This window comes from Akebia trifoliata, chromosome 3 (assembly GCF_017979445.1).
Source record: "Akebia trifoliata isolate Shusen 1 chromosome 3, ASM1797944v1, whole genome shotgun sequence".
Taxonomy (NCBI): Eukaryota; Viridiplantae; Streptophyta; class Magnoliopsida; order Ranunculales; family Lardizabalaceae; genus Akebia; species Akebia trifoliata.
This window is the reverse complement of record NC_141377.1, coordinates 10,271,917-10,298,117: the sequence shown is the minus strand read 5'-3', so window position 1 is coordinate 10,298,117 and position 26,201 is coordinate 10,271,917. Positions and strand designations below refer to the sequence as shown.

Genomic DNA, 26,201 nt, shown 5'->3' with positions numbered 1-26,201 from the left:
AAGCATCTATGATTCCTACCCATTTCCAAGTCATGAAAGTGAGAGATGATGTACAATCTTGAGGTCACTCCAGCATGACTCATACTAATATACAAATATTTTTATAGTAATTATGATTTTTTTTTGTTTAACCTTTTTATTCCATCTTATTATTATGGCTTGTGGACAATTGGATATTATTAATGTGGGTTTTGATTAAGTATGGTTTTTCTAAATATTCTCTCAATGATGGATTTGGAGGTTGTATGTGATTTTATTTATTAGTGGGTTTTTATTTTTATTTTTTATTTTTTATTTTTTATGTTATATTTTTTTAAGATATAAAATTTATTTATTGATTAAAATGAAATTATGGATATTCAATGAGCTAACCCGTCCAATCTTCCCAAAATTACGTAACTCGAGCTAGTCCGAGCTCAGCCTGATTTTAAGAGATCAAGCTTGGGTTGAGCTCAGGTTAGGAAGCTCAAGCCCGATGGTTGGGTTGAGTTGAACTGGGTTGAGTTGAGCACAGTTTGAGGGTTCTACCACTTGGTTTGAGCCTGGGTTTACCCTCCAACCCGCCCGAGTTGCAGCCCTAGCAGAAAGTGATTTGAACTTCCCTTATAGCGAAGACAGTTAATCATGTTATTAAAAGCATGAGTTTTCAAGGGAGAATTTGAAACTATAACGTGAAAAAACAAGATTTGGAGTATTTCTCTTGAAAAAACCAGACAGAACCAATGGTTTTGTCGGGTCTGACCAAATTTTTTAATGTCGGTTCGATTAGTGAACTATTTTTTTTTTTTTTTAAATGATGTAGTTCTTAATACACATTTAATATTTTGTGATAAATCTAAGTCAATCCAACCAAATTGAATAGTGGTCCAACTAATTTTCGACCTGGTCTAAACATATTTTGGAGAGATTTAATTTGTCTTTAAGGAATAATATGTAAATACTAATAGTACTTGCTTTTGAGTCTAAATGATCAAAGATTCAAAAATCTAATTAAAAATATTAATATAATTCTCTTACAAACGTTTATTTCTTACAAATAGTGGTTGAAATTTAATCTTACCATGAATGTCGAGGATAACTCTCCATTTTATTGTCTTTTCTCTTCTTTCTTTTCGAAGAATATTCCTCTAATTTTATTCTCTTTAATCTTTGGAAGCAGATACTCTATATTACGTTTTTTCTTATAACTTCATGTAGCCTTTATCAATGGGAGAGAATGAGTCACATTACCAAGACGCCTCAATGTATAACTTTTGGAGTTCAATGACTGTCATTTTCAATCCAATCCTACACACACCTTAACCTAATCAAATCCAACCCAACCCTAAGCCTAATAGCCCAAAACCAATGCAACCCAACCTAAACCACTATCCAACCTTAAGCCAAAAATCATAGTGGGATCACAATCAATCACCATAAAAATCAATGATGAACATTTATCACCACCACAACCCACCTCTCTAAACCCATTTACCCAACCTTATCATCATCTTCAAAAAGTTAATCAACCCACACCTCATGTTATAACCTACTCTCATCATTCTCTCTATACCCTCATTACCAACAATCTCACATCCTTTCTCCCTAATCAACTCACCTAACATACACCCCCATACCTCTTTATCACGTGTCACTATCTCCTCCACCATCCCAAAATATCAACAACTACTCCCCTTACATAATCATTCTTTTAACAAACACCCACACCTTTTAACCCCACCTAACACTCAAATCATATGGGTTCAACTACCCACTTATATCATTTTTCATGTATGCCCCTCCCAAAATCTCAAATCCCCTACATCTCACCCATCTTTTCATACTGTCACCCCATCCTACCCTTAAAAGTCACCTCAAAATCATATAAAGCCCCTCCCCTCTCTCTCTCTCTCTCACACACACACACAAACCCCCCAAGAGTTGAACCTCCTATCAAGCTTCAACTCTAAATATTTCCTCAACTCTCATCTTTCCCAATTTCTAAAAAGAATTTCTCAACTCACTACTTCAACCCACTCAACCCTTAACAAAAAAGTCTATCAACCTTCAAGTTTTACACTACAAATTACTCAAGTCAAGACAAAGAAACATACTTCAAAAATACAAAGAAGGAGAAACAAGAATAAGGTAGAGTAAGAACAAAAAAGAAAGAAAAATAATACATCCCCCTCTTCCATTTTTTCTTTTCTACTATCCCCCTTTTTCTTTAATTTTATTTTTAGAATAACCCTAATATGTAATGGATACCCTCACCTACACCCGGTATATTGGGTTTCGAATCGATCGAAAGGTTTGAGATTGAAGACAATTTTCAAAAGAGTTATTCTTAAAACTCCTATACAATTTGCACCTACTACAAAATGTTTTGAGACTAAGGTTTGGGACCCTTTTCTTATTAAAATGGGTCATTGACGGATAAGTTCATGATTTTCAAAATGTGTTCAAAGGCATGGATCATAGTAGGGCTTCGTTCTTAATAAAGAAGTCCTCATTGATTTAAGTTGAAATTGAAATCCCTCGCCATCGAGAACACGAAATTGGATTTTATAGACTTTTTTTCTTATTTATGAAAATGACCAATTCCTAAGGTTACCACTTATGGTGGAGGGAATAAGGTGCCTAAAACCTATCCTATTTCCCAAAATGGACCCCCTTACCTACATCTTAAGTAGATCAGTACATTTATCCATAAAAGAGTCATTACGAACAAAAAATGATTTTTAAAATTATTTTTCGGGTGTCCATTCACACCCTTTTCTAAAAAAGAATGGTGGCGACTCTAAATCCAAGTAGTAAAGATCTTTGGACTCGAAAATCTCATGTCTACAACTTTGCGTCTCCACTAGGGAGATAGTAGGCCTGGCCCTTTTTCGATTTGATCATTTTTCAAACAAAAATATGTGTTTTCATTTGTTTGTTTTTTCTTATCTGTGGGAGAATGTATGTCATATTTGTTTAGTTTTTGTTTTTTATTTTCTTAGACAAATAATGTGTAAGGATGGATACGTCTTTTCAAAATGCACATGCACACGTGTTTCACAACATATTACACACCACCCCCTTCCCTTATTCAAAGTTAATCCCGGATGCCGGTACTCTCAAACCCCTAAGATCATTATTTTGGTGGTAGGGAAGAAAATATCCATCTCATTCACCAACCTAAGACATTGACACTTTGGTGTACATCGAGACTTGAAGAATGGGTATTTGAAAATCATCTATGAACCCGCATGCATCGAAACACGATTAATAGACTTAGGACACTAGGGTTTTCAAAATCAAGTATGTATCCATCCCATATTCATTTTGTTGTAATTTTGAAAGTCCATGAAGACAATATTGTAAAACCCATAAGAGAGTCCACGAAGGCAAGTTGTATAGTCCTAAATGTGTGTTTCTTTTACATATTTCTCAAGTAAAAGGTAAAATATGCTTTGTTTTAGTTGTGCATGTCATAAAAAAATGTATTTTTCTTGTCTTAAGCCAAAAATCAGAGGCAATGTCCTTCAAAATCCAGAAAACAGAAGCCCAAAAATAGGGCAATGCCCAAAATAGACAATAAAAGCAATTTTGCTTAGTATAAAATGTTCTGTTTCGTGCATAAAACACGGATCAATAACTATTTTATTTACCTGGACTGACAGTGCAGACCGGAAGCTAAAAATAGCCTCCTTGCTTATTATTTTGAGGGATTGTTGTTGGGTTTGTGGCCCAATAGCACCCAAATCAAAATCAAATTCTTTTTTCCTTCTTCAAAGTCTCACCATATTTCAAAAAAAAATAAATAAATAATATGAACTTCAAAATAAATCGGGGCCAAACCCCTTTGGAAAATTTCGAATGGGGGATTGAAATCGAACTCCTACGTTTTCAATCGCCATGAATTGCTCGTTGCAAAGTGGGAACACAACTTAAAAAAAGTGATCATCCTATATCAAGACAAGGTTCAAAATGACATAAATTTGGCATAATAAACCTACTCAGATTTTGTTGGACCCAAGTTAGACCCACGATTCCCACAAGGCACATCGAGTACCCCAACTCAAGTTTATTAATTTGAAGTTGTAAGGCCTTCAAGATTTATGCAGACTTTTCACAACCAAACCTATAAGGGACCCTAACAAGGTCAACAACCTACAACGGACCTCGATCGGGTCTGTACTTCTTCATCAAATAACAAACCTTCGTCAAGTCGGGCCATTGCTATTTTCTTGTACAAAATTTGAAACAAGATGATTTTCAAAGTCGAGCAAAGGACTCAAGAACCCAAAGAAAAAAACAAATTTCAACTTCGCACTAATCTAATTTACAAAATATTTTTTTAGTTCCGTGTTGATGAAGTCTTTTATAAAAAAAACGTTCAACTTCGTGTTGATGCTAGCTCCATGCTGATGAAATCTTTTAACAAAAGAATTTTCCAACTCTGTGCTCATGTGATTTCTTAAAACTTTAAGAATAGTATGCCAGCTCTACACTGATAAACCTTGCTTTAATCTTACTCATCTTTAAAAAAAATAAAACTGGATGACACACACACACACACACACACACACACACACACATATATATATATATAGACACCAACATTTGGATTTTGTGCCCACAAATGGCCAAATATATATATATATATATAAATATTCTGAAAAGCCTCCATATTTCTTTCAATCTTCACCAATTATAAGTACCTCAGAAAACCCACAACCATGGAAACAAAATTGACAGAGCCCAATGCAAAAATAGTAATGTTGTTAAAATTGACAAAGAGACAAGAAAAAATGCTGACTGCCATGTTGGCTAACACCAACTTTATACAGGCCCAAACCGTCCAATACCAAGTGTTTAGATCAAACCTTGAAATGCCCGAGTAGCAGCAATCGGGATAACAAACTACCTTACCTCCTACAGTGCTTGGATACTACGATCCTCTGCTTTACATTCCACAAAATTGATCATGGGTCAATATGCCAGTGCTATGATGATGAAAGGTTGCTGGTATAGTTGTTTCAAAAAAGCCTGATAGGGTCAACCCTCAAGTGGTTCTTGGGATTGGACTATTCGCTCATCAAGGGATGACAAAATCTAGCCAAAATGTTCTAGTACAACAACATGTTTAACACAGACGTCAGGGTAGACATGAACGATATGGAAAGGATGACATGAAAATTGAGGGAAACGGTGAAAGAATACACTTGAAGGTGGTGATAGTCGAGTTCCCAAGTGAGGCCAACATGCCACAACAAGAGATGAACACTACGTTCATCTCAACATTGGGAAATTCATTTTATACCACCTAGTCGGACATATTACTGTCACTTTTTCAAATTTAGTACAAATAACAGACTAAGTCGAGGACAGGATCTGAACCGATCTAATATTTGATTTCACTAGCCTAGGGACATCAATTAGAGTATCGACAAAGAGGAAACTAGTATCTTTGACCAAGAAAAAGGATGAGACTCAGGTCAATAATATACAATATAGCTAACCCTTCTTCATCCCAACACCAGTTTAGAGATAACAAATATCGCAAGTTCCTTGGATGTCAATACTTCAAACTACTTGGGCCTCTATACCTTAGAATCATTTTCGGGTAAATCCTTCACAAACTGAAACAGTACATGAAATGCCATAATTAGGTTATAACCAACATGCATGACCTAATACAATCAACAGAGTATTTACCAAGTTGCCAATGACATTATCGGAACTACTCCCGACATTACTCAGAAGAGAGTACCTCACTAAGCGACAACCGAACCTGGAGGCTGCCAAACAACCTGAGTACAATCCCTATATCTTTTGTGAGTTTTACATAGACGTATCGAGGCACTCTATTGACCAGTGTTGGAAGCTCTAGCATTAGGTACAAAATTTGATTAATAGGAAGGCAATCATACTAGATGGCCCTACAAACCAAGCTCAATGAAAAAAATATCAATCATAATCCCTTATTTACCCATAACAAAAGAGGAAATTGACCCACGGTAAATGTAGTTGTGAGAGAGGAATCAATATTTAATCTTTCAACCCTAATAGTTCTCATAGGATCAAATATCAAAGTCTACGTAACAAAAAAGCCAGAAACGTCAACCATTAACACTCTCCCTTAATACATGACAAACTTAACACCTTTTCAAAAACTTGTAATTACAACTCAAAATGGCTAGTCTAACCATCTACCCTAACCCCCCAAACTACCAATTTTACTATCTAACCTCCTCATCATATCTTATGATCCATCTTCACGACCACCACTCGTCATTCCCTATACCTTATCAAACCATCAAATCCTCACCCCTACTGTTCCCACCTCCACACCGGAACATTCACCCCTTATCCTTCACGTAAAACTCGAACCACTCCTAATAACCACACTTTTGCCTAAACCCTTCCCATACAATTCTAACCAGGTTGTTTCATGAAGCTATGAGACGAACATCTTCACCTTGGCAAGGGTAGAGACAATGATGAGGGTTATGGTAGTTGATATTGGTCATATGACCAAGGCAAAGAGGTGCCACAAAGTATCGAAAAAGACATTAAAGATAGAAGAAAAGAATAAAGAAACAATGAAGGAGAATGATTATGAAAAAAAGAGGAAAGAAAAAAGGGAGGGATAAGGTAGTCGAAGACAACATGGAAGGACAGAAAGAGGCAGAGAAGAAGAAAGACAAAGTATGAGATAAAAAGCCGATAGATTTCATCAGACTCATCCATAAAAGTGAGTTTAAGATAGTGGAGAACAAAACTCCAGCTCAGATCAGGATCTTGGGTCTCTTACAGAGTTTAGAAGAGCATTAAAAAACATTCTTAAAAGTTTTAGGTAAGTCACATGTGCCTACAAATACTTCACCAGCACAATTAGAGTAGACAATGGCATAAATTATGACCCCCAATCCAATTGTCTTCACCAAGAATGAATTCATTCAGGAATGATGATGACACATAGAACTACTAAACATTATGGTAATGTGTAAATGCATGATAGTCACGAGAGTGTTACTCTATATTGAATCGGCCCTAAATATCCATCCCTTAGAAACTCTGGCAGATGATGATATCGATCTTGACAGAAAATCTAATCCCTTTTGGTCAATCTCTAGATGTTTCATTCATAGATGTGGAGATGACCAAGTTCAAGGCGATGTATTACTCAGATCTCAGATTCAGACCCATGAAAAAGGACATTGCTGATATGAATGAGAAGAAAAAAGAACTTCAATTAGCGATGAGATAGAATTGTAAGCCTAATGTTTGGAACCAAAGTAAAGTTCCCCATATTAGCGTCAGTTTGCCAAGATCACAAGCTAGACCTGACAGCCTATCCAAACAACTACTACCAAATCCAACAAGAAAACCAATGATTGTAAGTCTCAAACCAAGATGACCCAGAAAGACTCAGTTGTTAAGTCCCAAATAAAGAGTCTAATTCTACCAAGCAAAAAAAAATGCTCACTTAATGAAGATGACATTGATCAAAATGAACTCAAGTACTACAGGAATTGCTCTTGATTGTGCAAAGGTCCTAGGTTGCCCAAAAGGCGCCAAGGGGACATCTCTCGTCGAGATGGCACATAATGGGGGGGGGGGGTAGTAAGGGAAGTGGACATGAAAAAAAAGTTAGAGAAAAAAGAAAAAAATCAGATTAATGGGCAAATAAAGCAAGGTTCGAAACATAAGTCTCGAGATAGAACGTACCTTAATGAATGGCCAGAAGAATTCGGTAGAAATCTTGTTGCTGCGAAGAGAAGCGATACTCTTTACGACCTGGTGTAGGCCACCTAAGATGGTACCATAAATAAGACTCCCCTAGTTGTTGCTGGTAACACGGTCGATATCCTAGAGGAGGTGTAGAAACCATGACATCACCGTTGAATCATCCTCCAAGAGAAAGTAGCTTCTAACAGGTAGATGAAGATGAGATAGAAGACTATAGCTGTGACGCCCCCCAAAATACTAATACAAAGTCTTATGTCAAATCTCGAAGTACTGAGTGACATCTTGAAATTTCGGCATGATTTCTTCTATTTATGTTAGCATTTCATGACACTCAAAAACCTGCTAAACCAATACACACAATATCTTGCATATATATATATATATATATATATATATATATATAAATACCAAAAAAAATGAACAAGTAGCGAAAGTCTAGGTACATTTAATAACGTAAGGTAGATCAGAGTACGAAAAGAGTAAAAATATATAAGATTTACAAAATGCCCTCTTACTAACATAGTCCTAACACTCAACCCAAAATCTATAATACAATTTGGATGGACTGATGCGGCTAGTAGGTATAGCCCCAATGCTCACTAGGTAATGAACTCTGGTCGTTTATGTGACCTACCAAAAGATTCTCACTCACTAGCTCTACACTTGTCTCGGCAACTACAGGCCCTGAAACTAAAAAATAAAAAAAAAAGTATGAGTAATAATGATTACCTAGTAGGTACACAAACAATTCCTACTAATAACCTCTCCTAGCATGAACGAATAAACATTCTCAATTATTTTAAAACATGCAGAGTTTTACAAGATAAACTATGATTAACTAATATATATAGTAAAAAATGAGCAACTAAGCATTTAAAATTTACATTATATCAATTAACATTACTCATAATATAACATTTTCCTTTTAATACAATTCTAATTGATAAAATTGAAATAGTAAACATGCTTTTTATTTTATAATTCAACATAATACAACAGATACATAATACACAATGGTGAAGTAGTGAAATTAGAGAGTTGAGATTTTACGACTGGATAGCTCCCGGTCGGGACATGATTTTCCAATAATTCACCAATGTGGAATCGCGCCGTTAGTTCTTGATTTTGTGGACGCTTGCGGTAACTTACCACATTTTGGTAATCATTTTTCTAGCTTAGGTTGGCTGTTTGACAAGACCGTAAGCAATGAGTTTCTTTTCAACGTGTCAAGACGTTCGACTACTCTAAACTGTTAGTGATCACTGACTAGTCATTTTCGTTTATACTTATTAGGTGTGCACATGATTCCTATTATATATCCTCATTCGTGTACGACCACCTTTACATTACAAATTCATTAAAAAAGTAGAAAAAAATAAACTTGAATTCTACTTGACTCCACTCTCATATGTGTCCTATACCACGTATGAGCTTGGTTATTCTAATGTACATCCTAGGATAATATATTATTCTGGATGATATGACGAACTATCCCTTCAAGTATTTACAAGTTTTTTAACAATTCACTATATATATATATATATATGGGAGTGGTTCAGCAGCCCCTTATGGTGCCCCATATGGTGCCACGCATTTTTTGTAAATCACTTTTGATGGGGTTACAAGTTTTGGAATAGGCTGATTTTTTGTGAAAATGATCTCTACGGTGAAGAGATCATCCTCACAAAAAATTAGCTCATTTTGAAACTTCTAACCCTAGTTTACAAGTTGAAGAATCGTGGACCGTCCAATTTTTGTAAATCACTTTTGACGGAGTTAGAAGTTTTGGAATGAGCTGAGTTTTGGTGAGTATGATCTCCTCATCATAGAGATCATCCTCACAAAAAATCAGCTCATTCCAAAGCTCGTAACCCATGTTTTGAAAAATGCGTGGCACCATATGGAGCACCATGATGGGGCTGTTGAACCGCTCCCTATATATATATATGTCATTTTTCTTTGAAAATAATTAAGAAATTAATATTATAGTTATGATAATGGATATTCAATTTCTTACCATGCAATTATGACCACCTGGCCTAAATTAAATAACAGTACATAAATTAAACTAGTACCTTGCATTAAAAGAAAGTAAATAAACATGCAAGTCACCTCGTAACATTAAAAAGTAAATTAACCCTGAATATATGTCCATCAACCTACACATAGCATCACTATGTAAAATGCAAATATCACCCCTCGGGTGTGATTATGATATTTTACCATTTCATCCCTCTTTCCCCCTTTTTTTGGTATTGGCACTTTTCGAACATAAATTCTTTTTCTGATATTTTTCAACTCCATATACGTTCATTAAATATTAATTCATTTTTCAAACTTTGAAAATCATTTTGATCATTTAAACTGAAAATTACCAAAAATTTAGTCAAGTAGAGAGATGGAACCAACTGCCAAAATTGGGTCTAACGGTAGCTGGTGATGGCACCGCTAGTGCTACCGACAACACTTGACAGATTATCCAAAAATTGGATTTTCGTCCAATTTTTTGAGTTCTTCGTTAGTTCTTCGACACATTATCCCCACTCACATATCAATTGTGAAAAACACAATTAAAACACATCAAACACGTATATTTTTTTATGAATTTGAAATAAACAAAGAAAATCCTACATTTTGAAATGAAATCGAAAGATTTATAAAAATCCTAAAAGCATTTTTGAAATCTACGATTACCAATAAGAATTGTAAGTCCTCTACCAAAATTGTGGTTACTGGAATTAAAGGAAAAACATGGAAATTGAGGTGAATCAACATAGGAATCGAGGTTGGATGTTGTTGATGCGCAAAATGATCAGGTGGTTTGCAAAGATCTTGATGATGACATTCTCTTTCCTTCTTCGATAGAGAACGAATTAGACTTTAAGTAGATGAAACCTCATGTGGAATATTTCGAAACCCACTCGAGGTGTGACTGATTTTTTTTATAGAGAATGGAGAAAGAGAAAAGAAATCGAGGATCAAAGGTGGTAAGGTTGTAGAGCTCGTCGATGCCGACAACTTTCTCTTCTTCGTCAATGATCAATAAGGTTTTGTTTGAAATGGATCTTGATGCAAAGAGGGTTGAAACCCTTAGGTTCCAAATCGCCTCTGTCAATTGGGTTTTGTTTGGCGAAGATAATGACTTAAAAGAGTTAAAAAGGATTTGAGGGATAAATTTGGCATTTTTTTATTTATTTCCATTTTGGCGATAGATTGATTTTTCAAGCTCAAAAATTGATGAATGAATATTCCATTTTTTATAATTTTTTGTCACAGACCTAATGGTGCGATCAGATTTTATCAATTCTTGTTCTAAAAAAAATTTACCTTTTTAAACTTCGTCCAATACAAAAATCAAGTATTTTGTAACTTTTCCGTTCAAACTCGAACTTGAGTTTGCTTACAGGCTAAAGTATGTTTTTTAACTATTTTAAATCCAACAATGAAATCAGATTTCATTAAAAATGAACAAAACAACAAAAGTTTTACCCTAAGTCCCACTTATAGAATTTTATCAAAATTTCAATATTTGATTTTCTCGAGATACGAATTAAAAAACTTGGGCATTACAATAATAAAATCATCATCTCCTCATTGGACAGAGTGACCCCGATGACCCAACGTCGTCCAGAGAAATCGCATGCTTAGACGGTGCAGCTTGCCAACTTCGATAGCTGGTATGAAGGGAACCCCAATCAGGTTTACAATCTTCTCAATCACGAGCATGTGAGAAAAGATGGGCTCTCCCTCTATCGTGATCCCGGTGATGGCAACAAAGTCAGAAGGCTTGATGTCGATTTTAGTCTTAGGCATATAAAAAATGTGTGTAGTCAAAAACCACCGCTCCACCATCACCAAAAAGATATGATGATCCGACCAGAAATTAGGGTATTTAAGAACATTTAGAAGCCAACCTTAGTGAATTATCCCCTTAGATCCTTGGTAAAAAGGGCATACTCGGTCATAAACGTCTATTAACTGCCCCTAAAGCTATTGAAAATATAGTATGTCAACACGTCCATCCGCAAGTACATGAAAATGTGGCCACTCAACCCGGGCAAGAGAAGGGTATCGGACACTCCCTCTTGAACATCAACAAGAATCACGGTACGCAGAGCCTCTACTCCTTTACTTCGGCTTCTATCACCTCTAACGTCTCTACCGACAGTACTCTCAACTCTACCACCTCTACCATGTTGAGCAGTGGGTCGATGCTACGAAATATTAGCCTTAGTCTCACTTCCAAATGATGAACTGCTCATCGAAGACTCATCAAAAGGGGTTGCCTCCTCTATAAGTGGTGCCTAAACGTAGTGCTAATACCGTGTTCTCATGACAAGTCTACCTTCATCTTCACCAATAAGAGTCACTCTGCTTCGTCAAGTACACACCATCTACATAGATACCTGACCGTTCAATAAATATCAATTGAATACTAGAACTAAATCCGACACCCGAGCCAACCCGACAATAATAAAAAACCAAGGCCTAACCTAAAACCATTTCAAGAACCCAAACTCCTCTCTAACAAACCAAACCAAATTCCTAACTAAGCTTTTGGTTTCAAAACCAACTCAAACCCAAAGAGACCCACTCAAAACCTCCTCAACTCAATCTTGACGTCATTCCAAACCTAATAAACCAATTTAAGAACTTGATTGAAACCAAAATTCTTATCCCCTCCAATGACTGCATCAACGAACTCATCCACTTATCATTGTCCCCAAACCCATAAATGCCTACCTCGACTTGATCCAACATATTCGAATACTCAACAAAAATCACCTACGCATGGCCCAAATCAATTTATTCGACGATCCAAAAACCTAAGTGAAAGCACCTTCGATCCGCAAGTGTAAATCTACTTTTTATTTTTTGGGAGTCGCTACCTAATTTTACGATCTAAGAACTGAAACATGACTCTAAACGGATAAAAAATACTGAACTAAAAAAAATGGGTCAGAGAATCACATTACTGGATTGAAAAGTGTTAGGCACCAATCCTGCCCAATGAACACCGGTCTCTACTTTTTCAAAGATTTTACATTGCAAGAAAAAATGACTTAAAATTAAAAAAAATTACTTTCTTTACTTGGTGATTACGACGGTCGATTCTTTCAGAACTGGTGGAGAGCGTTCCTCGTGTGAATCTTTCCACTTTTTTCTTCGTCGCTAGATCTACTTCCGATCTTCGAGATGAAGTTTTCTTCTCCTAGATCTAAATATTTTCTAGCTTTTCAAGGTGTTTTTTAGGTAAAAATATAGGATTTGGGTGTTAGGTATGGACTTGAGGCTTCAGATTTAGGTTTTTTGGGGAGTCTTAGGAGAGTTTTTGGTATCTCTTTCCTATGATTTTTCTTGACTTCCGAATTTAGGTGGTAAAAGCTCCTTTTTAAAGAGTTTTTGGGCGATTAAGATTTGGAATTAGGTCACTTAGAGATAAGATTAACTTATTTAAATTAGGATTTAATTAAAGTTTTAAATTTTGAATTTTGACTTACGTAAAATGATAATTTTTAAATTTTTTGGAGAATCCCTCAATGGAGGGTTGTTTATTAAATCATATTTTTAATACTTCAATACCCCCGATGGAGGGTTCTTTATAAAATATCATGTGGGCCCCACTTAAATAAATGGACCACCACTTAGAATTTGACCCATGAGCTTAATTAATTGATTTTATTTGTTCAAAAATTTTAATTGAACTTATTAAGATTTCACTTTACGTTAATTAAGATTTTAATTATTAGTTTTAGATTTTTTATTTTTAGGATTTGAAAAATTATCATTTTGCCTTCAAAGGGTTTGAGAGGTTGATTTTCGATATTTTGAAATGTTTTGAAAATAATTTTTCATAAGAATTTTAATGAGAGTATTGATTTTTGTCACTTATGGGTTTTTGGGGTGAAATGATTGTAGACCTTATGAGGGGCATTTTTGTAATTTTATCCAATTTTGTGGAAATTGGCAAAACAGTTTATTTTATTTTAATTTGTTGTTTTATGTGTTTGAAAGGATTTTCTTAAGCGTAATATACCCTCTAGGGATGTTTTGATATCAGGGGTATTTTGATAATTTGATCATTTTTTTATGATTTTTTCTCGTAAAACTTCTTTTTGTTTGAAAATGAAGATTTTTATATTTTGGGTCATATTTTTCTAGCATAGCATGATTTCTAAAGTTTTGCTTATTTGAAATATCTCATCCGAACTTTAGAAATACATCTAGTAACAAATAAAAAATATTAAAATATTCATCCATCATTGAGAACCGTCGCAATCGGGTTGACAAGTTGATTAATCGGGCCAGTGCGAAAAATGAATGTTTTCACTAAGACCCATTATAAACCTGACTCAATTCCCATATAACCACCTATACCCAATCACACCTACCCATCGCAAAGTTAAGTGCCATTTCAATTTAGTTGCACCTATACCCAAAGAACTTGTCCCACCATTCAAAATAGATCTTATGAAGTAAGCATAAATAAAAAAGCAGAGGTCGATATAACATATGGGCATATGATAAAGGTCTTCAAAAAAATAACAAAAACAAGAACAAAACAAAAATATATGAAAAGAAAGAACTCGTGTTCATCACATCATGTTCAAAGGAAATGTGGGCATTCGATAAAAGTTGTTCAAAGAAAGAAGAAAATAACCTAAAGAAGTGAAGACGAACCAACCTCTATTCAAGAAAAAGAATTAAAGAATGTAGCAAATAATCCTGGAGCACCCAAGTCCAACCTCGTCACACCCGACTGATCTACTTGCTCGAACCATGTTCGACCAAGAACCGCCACCAAAAATGCGTCAATAATCGAAGAACTAGATAAGCAAATAGGAAGATCAAACGAAAATGGTTAAGTGAGAAGGTCGCCCATTTTTTAGTTTTTAAAAAATGTTCTAGTCTATACATCATGCATGGAATGGACAAAATCAGCACAGTCCGTACATTGTGTTCAGACCGAAAAAAATATGTTTTAGTCCGTACACAATGCCTTAACCAACCTCGTATACTCTATACTCTATCAATAGACCCCAATAATAAATATAAATAAATAAATAATAACAACATTTTTTGCAAAGTCAATTTCAAATCGCCAAAATAATTTGGAAAACTCTGATTTCAAAATTTATCAAATCATTATAAATTTGAGACCTCAAACGAACTCCGTGCCACGAGGTTGAGGAATTCAAAAGACTAATATTGTCAGACCCCATGCTTGGGTAGCCACTTTCCACAAAATCTGTTAATTTACTCGGTATGTTAAATCCTACACCTTTTCTCCCTAATCAACTCACCTAATATACACCCCCATACCTCTTTGCCATATGTCATCATCTCCTCCACCCTCCCAAAATATCAACAACTACTCTCCTTACATAACCATTATTTTAATAAACACCCACACCCCTTAACCGTACCTAACACTTAATCCATATGGGTTGAAAGATTCAACCCACTTGAGTAAAAATATAACTCATTTACACCATTCTCCATGTATGCCTGTCCCCTAATCTCAAATCCCCTACATCTCACCCATATGTCTCATGCTATTCTCCATTATTTCATACTTTCACCTCATCCTACTTCTAAAAGTCACCTCAAAATCTTATAAAATCTCCCTCTCTCACAAACCCCCAAGAGTTGAACCCCCTATTAAGCCTCAACTCTCTCATTACTCAACTTTCATCTTTACTAATTTCTAAAAGAAATTTCTCAACTCACTACTTCAACCCACTCAACTCTTAACAAAAAAGTCCATCAACTTCAAGTTTTACATTACAAGTTATTCAAGTCAAGACAAAGAAAAAAAAATACTTCAAAAATACAAAGAAGAAGAAGCAAGAACAAGGTATAGTACGGACAAAAAAAAAAAGAAAAATAATACATTCCCCCATTCTCTCCATTTCATTTTCCCTTTTCTACTTCTCTCATTTTTTCTTTAATTTTATTTTTACAATAACCCTAAGATGCAATGTACATCCTCACCTACACCCGATAGATTGGGCTTCAACTCGATCAAAATGATAGGGGTTGAAGACAATTTTCACCCACCAAAATAATTCTTTTTAAAACTCTTACACAATTTGCTCTCACCACAAAACGTTTTGAGATTAAGACTTTGGGCCCTTTTCTTATGAAAATGACCATTGACCGATTAGCCCATTATTTTGAAAATGTGTTCAAAGACATGGATCATAGTAGAGCTCCTTTCTTAATAAGGAAGCTTTCATTGGTTTAAGTCGAAATTGAAGTCCCTCGCACTCGAGAGTACAAAATTGAATTTTATTAACTTTTCTTCTTATTTTCGAAAAATGACCAACTCCTAAGATTACTACCTATGGTAGAGGGAATAGGATGTCTAGCACCTTTCCTATTTCTTAAAATGAACCCCCTTACCTAGATTTTAGGTAGATTAGTATATTTATTCATACGACAGTCACTATAAATCAAAAACGATTTTCAAAATTATTTTTCAAATGCCCATTTACACCATTTTCTAAAAAAGAATAATGGTGATTCCAAATCCAAATAGTAGAGATCTTCAAATTCAAAAATATCATATTTACGCAAATAATATAAGAAAACGACCTATAGAGGAACTATCCCCTTCTCCCCCCCCCCCTCCTCTCTTTCAAGAATACTTGTTCAACTTTATTGATTTATAAATACTCTTCATTACAAGACACGTGACGTTTTGAATTAATTTTACACCCCTACATTTTCACAAAAAATTGGAATGCCGCCTTGAAAATGTCACTTGTAATTCAATTGAGAGGGTTCTTTCCAAATTTTGAAGCGGCATGTCAGCTTCAAAGTTTTTTCTGTTTTCCAACAAGTACATGATTGGTTTAGAAATTTCGACAAAATACATTATTATTTAGAATAATTTTTTATATTAAGTAAATCTATAATCTAAAGACAATTTTGTCTTTATAAGTGCGGGTATGTGTAAGAGGTCCTTTTCGTAGGACACACGGGACATTGTTAATTCTACCAGTGAGATTGACACGACGTGTCACGCGTATGAGCTGGCTAAACACTAACCCATATTTTAAACCAGAGTGACAAATGGTCCAAACTAAAACATCAGGCGAGCTTGAATAATAAAAGATTAAAACCAGAAGCTTTACAAGTCCAATTCCAATTTCCAACCAGGCTGATACATACCTGCAAAGACTTTCAAGGAGAAGTAGACAAATTCTCAGTGCGTCTCTTATATCCACAACAACTTTGTGGAATTCTTTTGGTGATTTACATAAGAATTGGCGGGGCATTAATTTTGCTGATAAAAAAATAATGAATTTTAAAAACACCCACTATTAAAATTAGTGATATTAATTTATTCTTTGCAAAATGTAAGATTAGACTTACCCCCTTGACCTTAAGTCAATATTATTTTTTCTTGATGATTTAAAAGTGGAATTTTAATCTTTTTCAAATTTTGATTTAGTAATTTAAGTATTTAAAGAATCAAGGGCATAAGCTTAATCTTATATTTTGTAAGGGGATAAACTTAATATCACTAATTTTATAGGAGGTGTTTTTAAAATACTTAAAAAAATGTATGATATGGACATTAATGAAGTTGGAGGATAATTTTGTTATTTAAAAGTAAATAATAATAAAAAAACATTTGTTAAGAAGTTGAAAAAGTATTATTTATATCTTGAGAGATTTACACGGCAAAACTGATTGTTGCATTTTTTATTACAAAACCCCCTTGGAGCTTTAACAACTCCAAGAAAACCTTACTTTATGAAGTTTGTTACCCATCAAACCTTATTATGACAAGTTTGTTACCTAGCAAATCTTGGAGTGGGGATTCACGTTATAAACTTCAAAATGATGAGGTCGATTTGTTATTTAACAACCTTGAAGTGGATCTAACTACATCAATTTGTGACATTCAAAAACATGATCTGATGTCACAAGGTCATTAAGGACAAAATTCTAACTTAAAAGAAAAAAGTGTTGAATTTTCATTTTAAATTTGGGAGTTCGGTGATCATTTATGTTCAACAGCTAAGATCAAGCTTAAAATATATATATATATATATATAAAATTTTGTTTTGTTCAAATCTGAGTTTTTTCATGAAATCTAAAGGTTATGACGTTAGATTGTCAATTTAATTATCCATGTGAACCCAAAGACCTTCTGTAAGATTTGAAATCTTATTAAGTTAGTTATGCTAGCCTATTTCATAAAGTTAGGTTTGTTCAGTAACCAAGGGAGTATTTGTAATAAAACTGCAAGAGATAGGTCTGCCTCGTAAATCTATATAAATAGTCTTCTAAATCTTTTAGTAGAGAAAATGCAAGGATTTGAGGTCTTACCACATTAAATTCCCTAAGCATTTTTGTACCAAATTAATTTGGGGATATTAAATTATAAATATTTAAAAAAAAAATCAAAACATTTAGAAACTGCCTCATGTGATTAATCATTTATAATAGCGTGTTTTCTAAATATAGCCAAGTATTCTAATTTTTTTATTTATTGAAAGAGAGCTGCTATTGCCACTCCAAGTTTTACTAATGCCACACCAATCCCTATGTAAATATCAGCTAAGAATTGCACATAGTAATTGGTGTGACTTTAGTAAAAGTTGATGTTACAATGTAACTCTCTTATCGAAATCAGTCCATTTTTAATATTTATGAAAATAATCATATGTGCAACTTCATAATTTATTTTTCTTTCAAAATAATTTTCTGATGCACAATCGCATTTGGTATTTACTTATGAGAGTTGCTATTGAAACCCCAAGTTTTCCTTATTACAGCCCAATTAAAAATAAAGAAAATAAGTAAAAGTTGGAGTGCCAATTGAAGCTCTCTCATTTTTAATTTTTGGCTTTATTTTTATTTTTTGGGTTTATAATTTTAAATAAGTCTAATCGTAATTGTAAACTACTGAAATTATTTGAACGAATGTTAAAATGTTTTGTAATGTTGAAATTGTAATTTGACTCAAACCTTGGTAATGTTTGAAGAGTGCATTTTAATAGTTAATTAGCGTGTGATAAATAATATAAGAAATTGGGGTGTGATAAATAAAAGTTGAGGTGCCAATAATAACTCTCAGTGTGAGCTACATCCAATTCAAAGGCATAAAAGTAAATTCATCAATACATGACCATTTTTGTAAATGTATATATATATATATATAACATAATTAACCCAGTAGTTTGAGCAAAATACATAATTATTTTTAGGGTAAATTACACTTTGATCTTCTATAGTTTGTCATAATTCCATTTGGGCCCCCTGAATTTTTGATACTTACACTTACCTCCCTTATAGTTATTTAAACACTACACTTACACCCCTTCCGTCAAATTGCCGTCAGCCTCACTATTAGCTTTCTTTTATTATAAAGACCATTTTCTCCTTTTTAAAATGTTATTCCTTTTTATTAATAAAAATATGCCTGTGAAAAAATGGATTCAATGAATGAATGCTTAGGTGAAGACATTTTAACTTTTGTTTTACAACTTTTTTTTTTAAATAAAAAATAATGTAAAATAAAAGGGTAAAAGAGTAAAATAATATCTTAATGGTAACCCTGTCAGTAAAAAGGGAGGTAAGTGTAATTATTAAAACATTAGAGGGTCAAAATGGAGTTATACTAAATTACAGGGGATCAAAATGTAATTTACCCTTAATTTCCCCCTTATTATATATCAAATTGAGTTATAATCTAAAAGTCAATTTTGTCGTCTGCGTTGGACAACATGTATCACGCGTATGAGTTGGCTGAACACTGTATCCCATATTAAAGCAGACAAATAGTCCAAATCAAGTTTCAATATTAAAAGATAAAATCCAGAAGCGATTCCAATTCCAACTTCCAACCTGGTTTATACAAACTTGTATAGACTTTGACAAAGAAATAGATAAATTATCAATGCATCTCAACATAGAGGTTTGAACAAAGCTCAAGTTGGATCATGGTCCATCCAAACAGTGATCAGCGTGATACCCATGCTTTATTCATTTTCTTCATAACAAGTGTTTCTTTTTTTCTTCTAGGGGCATCACCCACGTTAAGATCCCATGATAGATTTAGATGTTTCCTAGAAAATAAAAAGTTAGATTTCCTCTTTAGATATTTGACTTTAAGAAAGTTTGACTAAAATTAAGAGATGAGTTTCATTTAAAAAAAGTAAAAAAAGAGATTCAAATGCTCTCGTCTTCAACCTCTAGCCAAAATCCTTAGATTTTTCTACTCATCATTCATTTTAAGCGTCAATGCTTTAAGCTCCAAGCTCGATGTTTTTTTTATTTATCAAACGTCGAATTTGCCATTAGATAGATTTTTGTAAAATACTCTAAATGCATACATAATAATAGAAAAACAGATTCTCTAATCAAAAGTTCGTCTAATTAAGACTAGAGATATTTGTTTTCTTGAAATAGTTTAAAATTCTAAATCTTCTAAATTATGAGTGTATCATTGTTGATTTGTTAATTTTGTTACAAATTGTGTTTGGGAATGAATTGTAATTGCAATTAAACTTGTATTAAAGTGAGGTGCATTTTGCGAGAAAATGTCTTTGGGAATGAATCGTTGTTACAAATTGTGTTTGGGAATGAATTGTGATCGAGAAAAGAGTATATTTTGGAAACTTTTAAAAGAGACTTGTTTAAAGAACCCTCGCGGAAGGGTTTCTTTTTTAATAGTTCGTAAGTTTCGACGATTGCTTGGTAGGAAATTTAGTAAATTTTTTCTTTTTAAATGGTCTTTGGACCTCATCTCTCCCATTTCTCATGATTGAATGTCTTGACCGTTCAAACTCATCATTTTCATCCAAAAATTGGATTTTTTAGCATCTCAATCGAGTTTCGGAGACTCTTGTCTGTTAGAAGGATTAAATAAAAAAGAAATCATTTTCAAGGTTTTTTTTTCTAATTTTTTTCTTAATTTTTAGATGAAAATCGATCAAGAATGATTCTTTTGAGTTGAAATCATTTAAACAAGTCGTTATCTCAAGTTTTTAATGGATCTTTTCATGTATTTTAGTCAGAATAACTCAATATTTGAAAATGGGTGGATTTTACTATTGTTGAGTTCAATAGTAAATAAAAAGTGGTGAATTTGACACTAAATAGTGGTGAGTTCGACAATAAAAATTGTGAACTCGACACTAAATAAAAAAGTATGGAGTTCGACACTATGAGATGCTAAAAAAGAAAAAAATTACTAAATGTCTTGTCAAACTACCATGCAAAACTTAGAGAGATTATTTAGAAAGAAGCCTTTCTACAAGAGTCCTTTTAAGTAATTTTCCCAACTTTAAAACTTGTATTAAAGTGAGGTGCATCTTGAGAGAAAATGCTCACTCCGCTTGTGTACAAGTTACCCGATTTCTAGGGGCATTTAGAAAGAAGTCTATGTCACACCTTCCACAAAAAGGACAAAAAACAGCTAAAAAAATGTTAGTCTACTTCCTTCTTAAGTTCACCTTCCCTGTTTGTGAAGTCTTGACCACGTTTTCTCACCTCTTCAATTTTCTCCTCTCTTCTTCCTCAGTTACACATCTCAAACTCTCAAAAGAAGAGAAGCAGAAAAAATTTGCAACAAAAATGGGTTTTTTCTCCCCCCTCTTTAAATCCATTTCCCAGCTCCCTAGTTTCACCATTTTGCTCATGCTCTTCCTTTCCTGCTTAAGTTTCTCTTTAACAGGTTGGTGCCCAATATCACTTATTCTGTTTTTTTTTTTTTTAAATCTTAATGGGTTTTGGGGTTTGTTAGCATTTCCTTTGATACCCAGATTATAATTTGGCTTCTCTTGCTTGGTGGATTGTTTATTATACTTTTTGGTAATTCAGTACCCATGATCAATTTTTTTTTTTTTTAATATTTAAATATTTAAATATTTTGTTTTCGTTTTAATTTTTTTAATTTTTAATGTTCATTTGGGTTGAAACCTCTTTCTTCACGGATTAGGAATTTTGGGATTTGATGATGATGATAATGGTCTACTTCTTTTTCTTCCTCTATTTTTGTTTCCTAATCAAGTGTTTTGGTTGTAAACTACAAATAAATCTTCTCTGTTGCATTGTTTTCTTATTTAGGAAATTATTTTCTTAATACTCTTACAAAAATATTTTATTTTCACCCTTATTCTTGACTCTTGAGAGGTTTAACAACTGGGTTACTGGACTTGGTATGTATAGTTAAGATATAGCTGTAAGTTAAGTTGGTTAATGTGATAATAGAAAACAAGATACTAATCTGAGAATTTAGAGCCCATTTCTGTTTTAAGAACTCTGGCATGTGATTTTTCTAAGAAATGTATTTTGATCTCTTGATTGGATTAAAGGGAAGAGGTTTTTGTGATGATCTTGAAGTATTTTTGTTTTAAGTTGGGTTGGACAAGAGATTTGGATTTATATGAGAGTTTTAGCACGTATGATTTCTTATGTTTAAAAACAAAGAAGAAAATTACATCTCATGGATTTGTGTTTTGAGGTCCTTTTATCGAAAAAAGACAATTAATTTTGCACTTGAGCATCTTATAAGATTAAGACTATTAGTATATATATATATTTATTTATACATGTATAGGGTTTTGGGCTTTCAACAATTGACATTTTAGCCGTTGTTTGTTTATGGTTTCTCAGACGCCTATGATGCACTTGATCCAAATGGCAATATCACAATCAAGTGGGACATCATGAGCTGGACTCCGGATGGTTATGTTGTAAGTATATGGAATGTTAGTAAACTGTACATGCCCTTAGTAAAATAATGATCGTTAGGAAATCTTATGTCATATACATGTCATATTATATCAAAAGTCAATCTATCTTATTTTTAGTTAATTCGAACTAGACGTAAGACGAGTTAATAAAATTCTCAACTCCCATTCAATTTGAAATTCAATCAAGCAATTCCAAGTTTATGGATTATACTGAGCTGTTTTTTGAGCACTCCAATTGTTTAATTAAGGTCACGGTGTGTCCCAGATAAATTTTTTATACACTCCAATCTCATTATGCATGTATCCTGTTATATGTTTTTAGCTTTGAATCGATTGCAAGGGAAATTAAACTGAGTATTTTGAGTATTACAGCCAATGATGTAGCTATTTAAATAATTCTAGTTTCTATCCATGGCTCCATTATATGTTTCAAGTGTCCCAACATGGTTGTTGATACTTTGTAAAAAAAGGAAAAAAAAAAGAAAGAGAAGAAATCCTGATTGTTTATACCTAAACGGCTTCTTCCGGGTCGGATCAAGTGCTTCAAGTAAAAGAAAAAAAGAAAACTAAAAAAACACGACTTACCACTTTAATTCAACATGATTATGAATGATAGTTTACATTTTAATGGATCATATCTTCTTCACTGTAGTTATTTAAAATTTTGGAATTTAATTTTCTTCTTCTCACATGTCTAAATTTTCTATCATCTTCTGATTGAAATGGGATAGGCTGTTGTTACGATGTACAATTTCCAGCAATATCGTCATATTCAGGCACCGGGATGGACATTGGGATGGACGTGGGCTAAGAAGGAGGTGATATGGAGCATGATGGGAGGCCAAACCACGGAACAAGGCGATTGTTCAAGATTCAAAGGAAACATCCCACATTGTTGCAAGAAGAATCCAACGATTGTGGATTTATTGCCAGGAACTCCTTACAATCAGCAGATCGCAAATTGCTGCAAAGGAGGAGTAATCAATTCGTGGGCCCAGGATCCTACAACTGCTGCAAGCTCATTCCAGCTTAGTGTGGGTGCTGCTGGAACTTCCAATAAGACTGTCAGAGTGCCAAAGAATTTCACACTTAGAGCTCCGGGCCCCGGATACACATGTGGACCTGCAAAGGTTGTGAAACCAAGTAAATTTACGACGACAGATCAAAGGAGAGTGACTCAAGCAATGAGTAAGTTGTTTGCTGAAGTTCTTGATTCCTTAGAGCAATTCCAACCAGGGGGCTAAATTACCTTCATTTATTTCGATAAGAAAAAAAAAACTTCAGAAAATTGGTGGTTCAATATCAAACATAATTAAGAACAAATTTCCGTTAAGCTTAGGTTTGGTTTGATTTTTAAAACAAACATCTCTGTATGATCGTATATTAAAAATGCATTAATACTATCTAAGTAGTGTGTGAATACTTCAACAAAAATAAAACAAAAGCAAAAGTAAAAGCAGTTATTTAGAGCTGTTTCACAAAGTTACTGATTGATGGGTATACCACAAATTTTTCATCCAAAAATGGTGCTTTGTGTTCTTTATGATTAACAAGGTCTTATTTAAAAAAGAATAGCGAAAAAGAAGGATAGAAGGAAAGATGGGGAAGAAATTTCCATGTACAAATGGGTCCTATTGGATCCAATTATTTCTGGGCTTAGACCCATTGCTCAGTTGGTTTGATACATTGAAAAACAACTTTTGAGGTTGTGGGTTCAAGTCCAGCATACCCATCCAAAAAATAAAATAAAAAAAAACTTAAGTTTAAACCGATAAAAAAAATCTCCAAACATAAATAATCCTTGTGTAATAATCTTCATTTTTTTTTTTTCAATAAACAACATTTGTATGCAACTAAGGTACAAGATCTCTATGTGGTATTGATCTATTATTGTTCTTTTCTCTTTTCTATGATTGATAATGTCTTGAATATACTGAAAAACAATGATAGAGCATATTATGGAAACCTGTAACATCTCTCTCTCTCTCTCTCTCTCTTATTGCAGTGACATGGAATGTTACTTGCACTTATTCTCAGTTCCTCTCTCAGAAGACTCCCACTTGTTGTGTCTCGCTCTCCTCCTTCTATAATGATACAATTGTTCCCTGCCCTACTTGCACGTGTGGCTGCCAAAATAATATAAGTCTGCCGGGAAGCTGTGTAGAGTAAGTTTCTCTTACAACTCCATTTTCTCTTTGTCAAATTTCCTTCTTGGTTTGGAAATGATGACAGGTTATTTCTTTTCGGGTTTTTTTACAGAGGAGATTCGCCGTACTTAGCTTCAGCTATTTCAGGTCCGGGTAGAGATAGCTTTACGCCTCTAGTCCAATGTACAAGCCATATGTGCCCAATCCGGGTTCACTGGCATGTGAAGCTCAACTATAAACAATACTGGCGGGTGAAGATCACAATTACAAATTTCAATTACAGGATGAATTACACTCAATGGAACTTAGTCGTCCAACACCCAAATTTTGACAATCTCACGCAGATTTTCAGTTTCAAGTATAAGTCGTTGACTCCTTATGCTTCCATAAGTAAGTTCTATCTTGGAGATTTTATGCCCTTTCTTTCCAGTATAATTCATATGCAAACAATTGTAATACTATGCTACAATACTATGAGGTTTTCACTCATCACTGTGCATATGACACCCATGGAGCGAGTCCATACTGTCCATTGATCGGCCTCACACCAAAAGGAAAAGGGAGCTTCTATTAACAAACCAACTTTTGCTAATGCCATCCCAAGATGTGTGCTAATTCTATGGTGATTTACATATGAATTGGGGTGGCATTAGCAAAATTTGGTGTGGCAATAGATTCTCTCAAAGAAAAATCATCTGGTCATGCTTGACCTAAATGCAAAAATTTATGCTTTCCGGCATAATGTGGTTGATATTCCACTCTGGAGATCCAAATTTGTAGGCAAGTATGCTAAGTGTAGAAAATGGGGATGAAACCTGATACTCAAAATTTGTGTTCCTCTTTTTTGTTTCCAAACATTTCAAAAAAGAAGAGGAAGTAAAAGAAAATCATTTCGGATTTTGAATTTGGTGTCGCAGATGATACTGCCATGCTATGGGGTCTCAAATTCTACAATGATTTACTCATGCAAGCTGGCCCTCTTGGGAATGTACAGTCTGAGCTACTCTTCCGAAAAGACAAGGCAACTTTCACTTTTGACAAGGGATGGGCCTTCCCTCGACGGATTTATTTCAATGGTGATAACTGTGTCATGCCACCTCCAGAAGCATATCCTTGGTTGCCAAACGCTAGTTCCCAACTAATTATCTCTTTGCTTCATTCAATCGTGGCTTTCTTGGCATCTTTGACATTTTTATTGGCTTATACCTAATAAACATATTCAGGGTATGGTGTGAAATTATGGGTCACTCTGAAATTTTCAACTGGCTTAGATCACAGAAGCTTATGCAAGCTAATGAGTGGATTTGCCTGTATTGTGTCTTGATTCCATCAATAAAAGTGGGTTCAGGTGCACCATGCTCAGAACCTGCTGTAAAAAAATCTCAATTTGTGTTCATGTATGGCTGGTTGAATTCACTGCCATTTGTTTACCTGTAGCTGTTGTATTTGTATTTTGATTTATAGAATGAACTCATCTTGTTTATAAGGGTACCACATTAGAAATGTTGTTATTTCAATGAAATGAACTTTTCACACGAAAATTGGAGCTTTATATATGATGCTGATCTTAGAATTGGAACTCACTCTTATGTCCATTTCATGTATGATTTCCTTCTA

General features: G+C 34.0%; 1 protein-coding gene across 1 annotated transcript; it reads left to right on the top strand.

Annotated features, from left to right (window-relative positions):
• Positions 1–21,153: 21,153 nt before the first annotated feature.
• LOC147405957 (COBRA-like protein 1) lies at positions 21,154–26,163 on the top strand. The gene is made up of 6 exons (XM_086433852.1): positions 21,154–21,416; positions 22,358–22,437; positions 23,169–23,625; positions 24,443–24,602; positions 24,697–24,974; positions 25,502–26,163. The coding sequence occupies exons 1-6, from the start codon at positions 21,167–21,169 to the stop codon at positions 25,792–25,794; spliced, it is 1,518 nt and encodes a 505-aa protein (XP_086289978.1). The 5' UTR covers positions 21,154–21,166; the 3' UTR covers positions 25,795–26,163.
• The last annotated feature ends 38 nt before the right edge of the window (positions 26,164–26,201 follow it).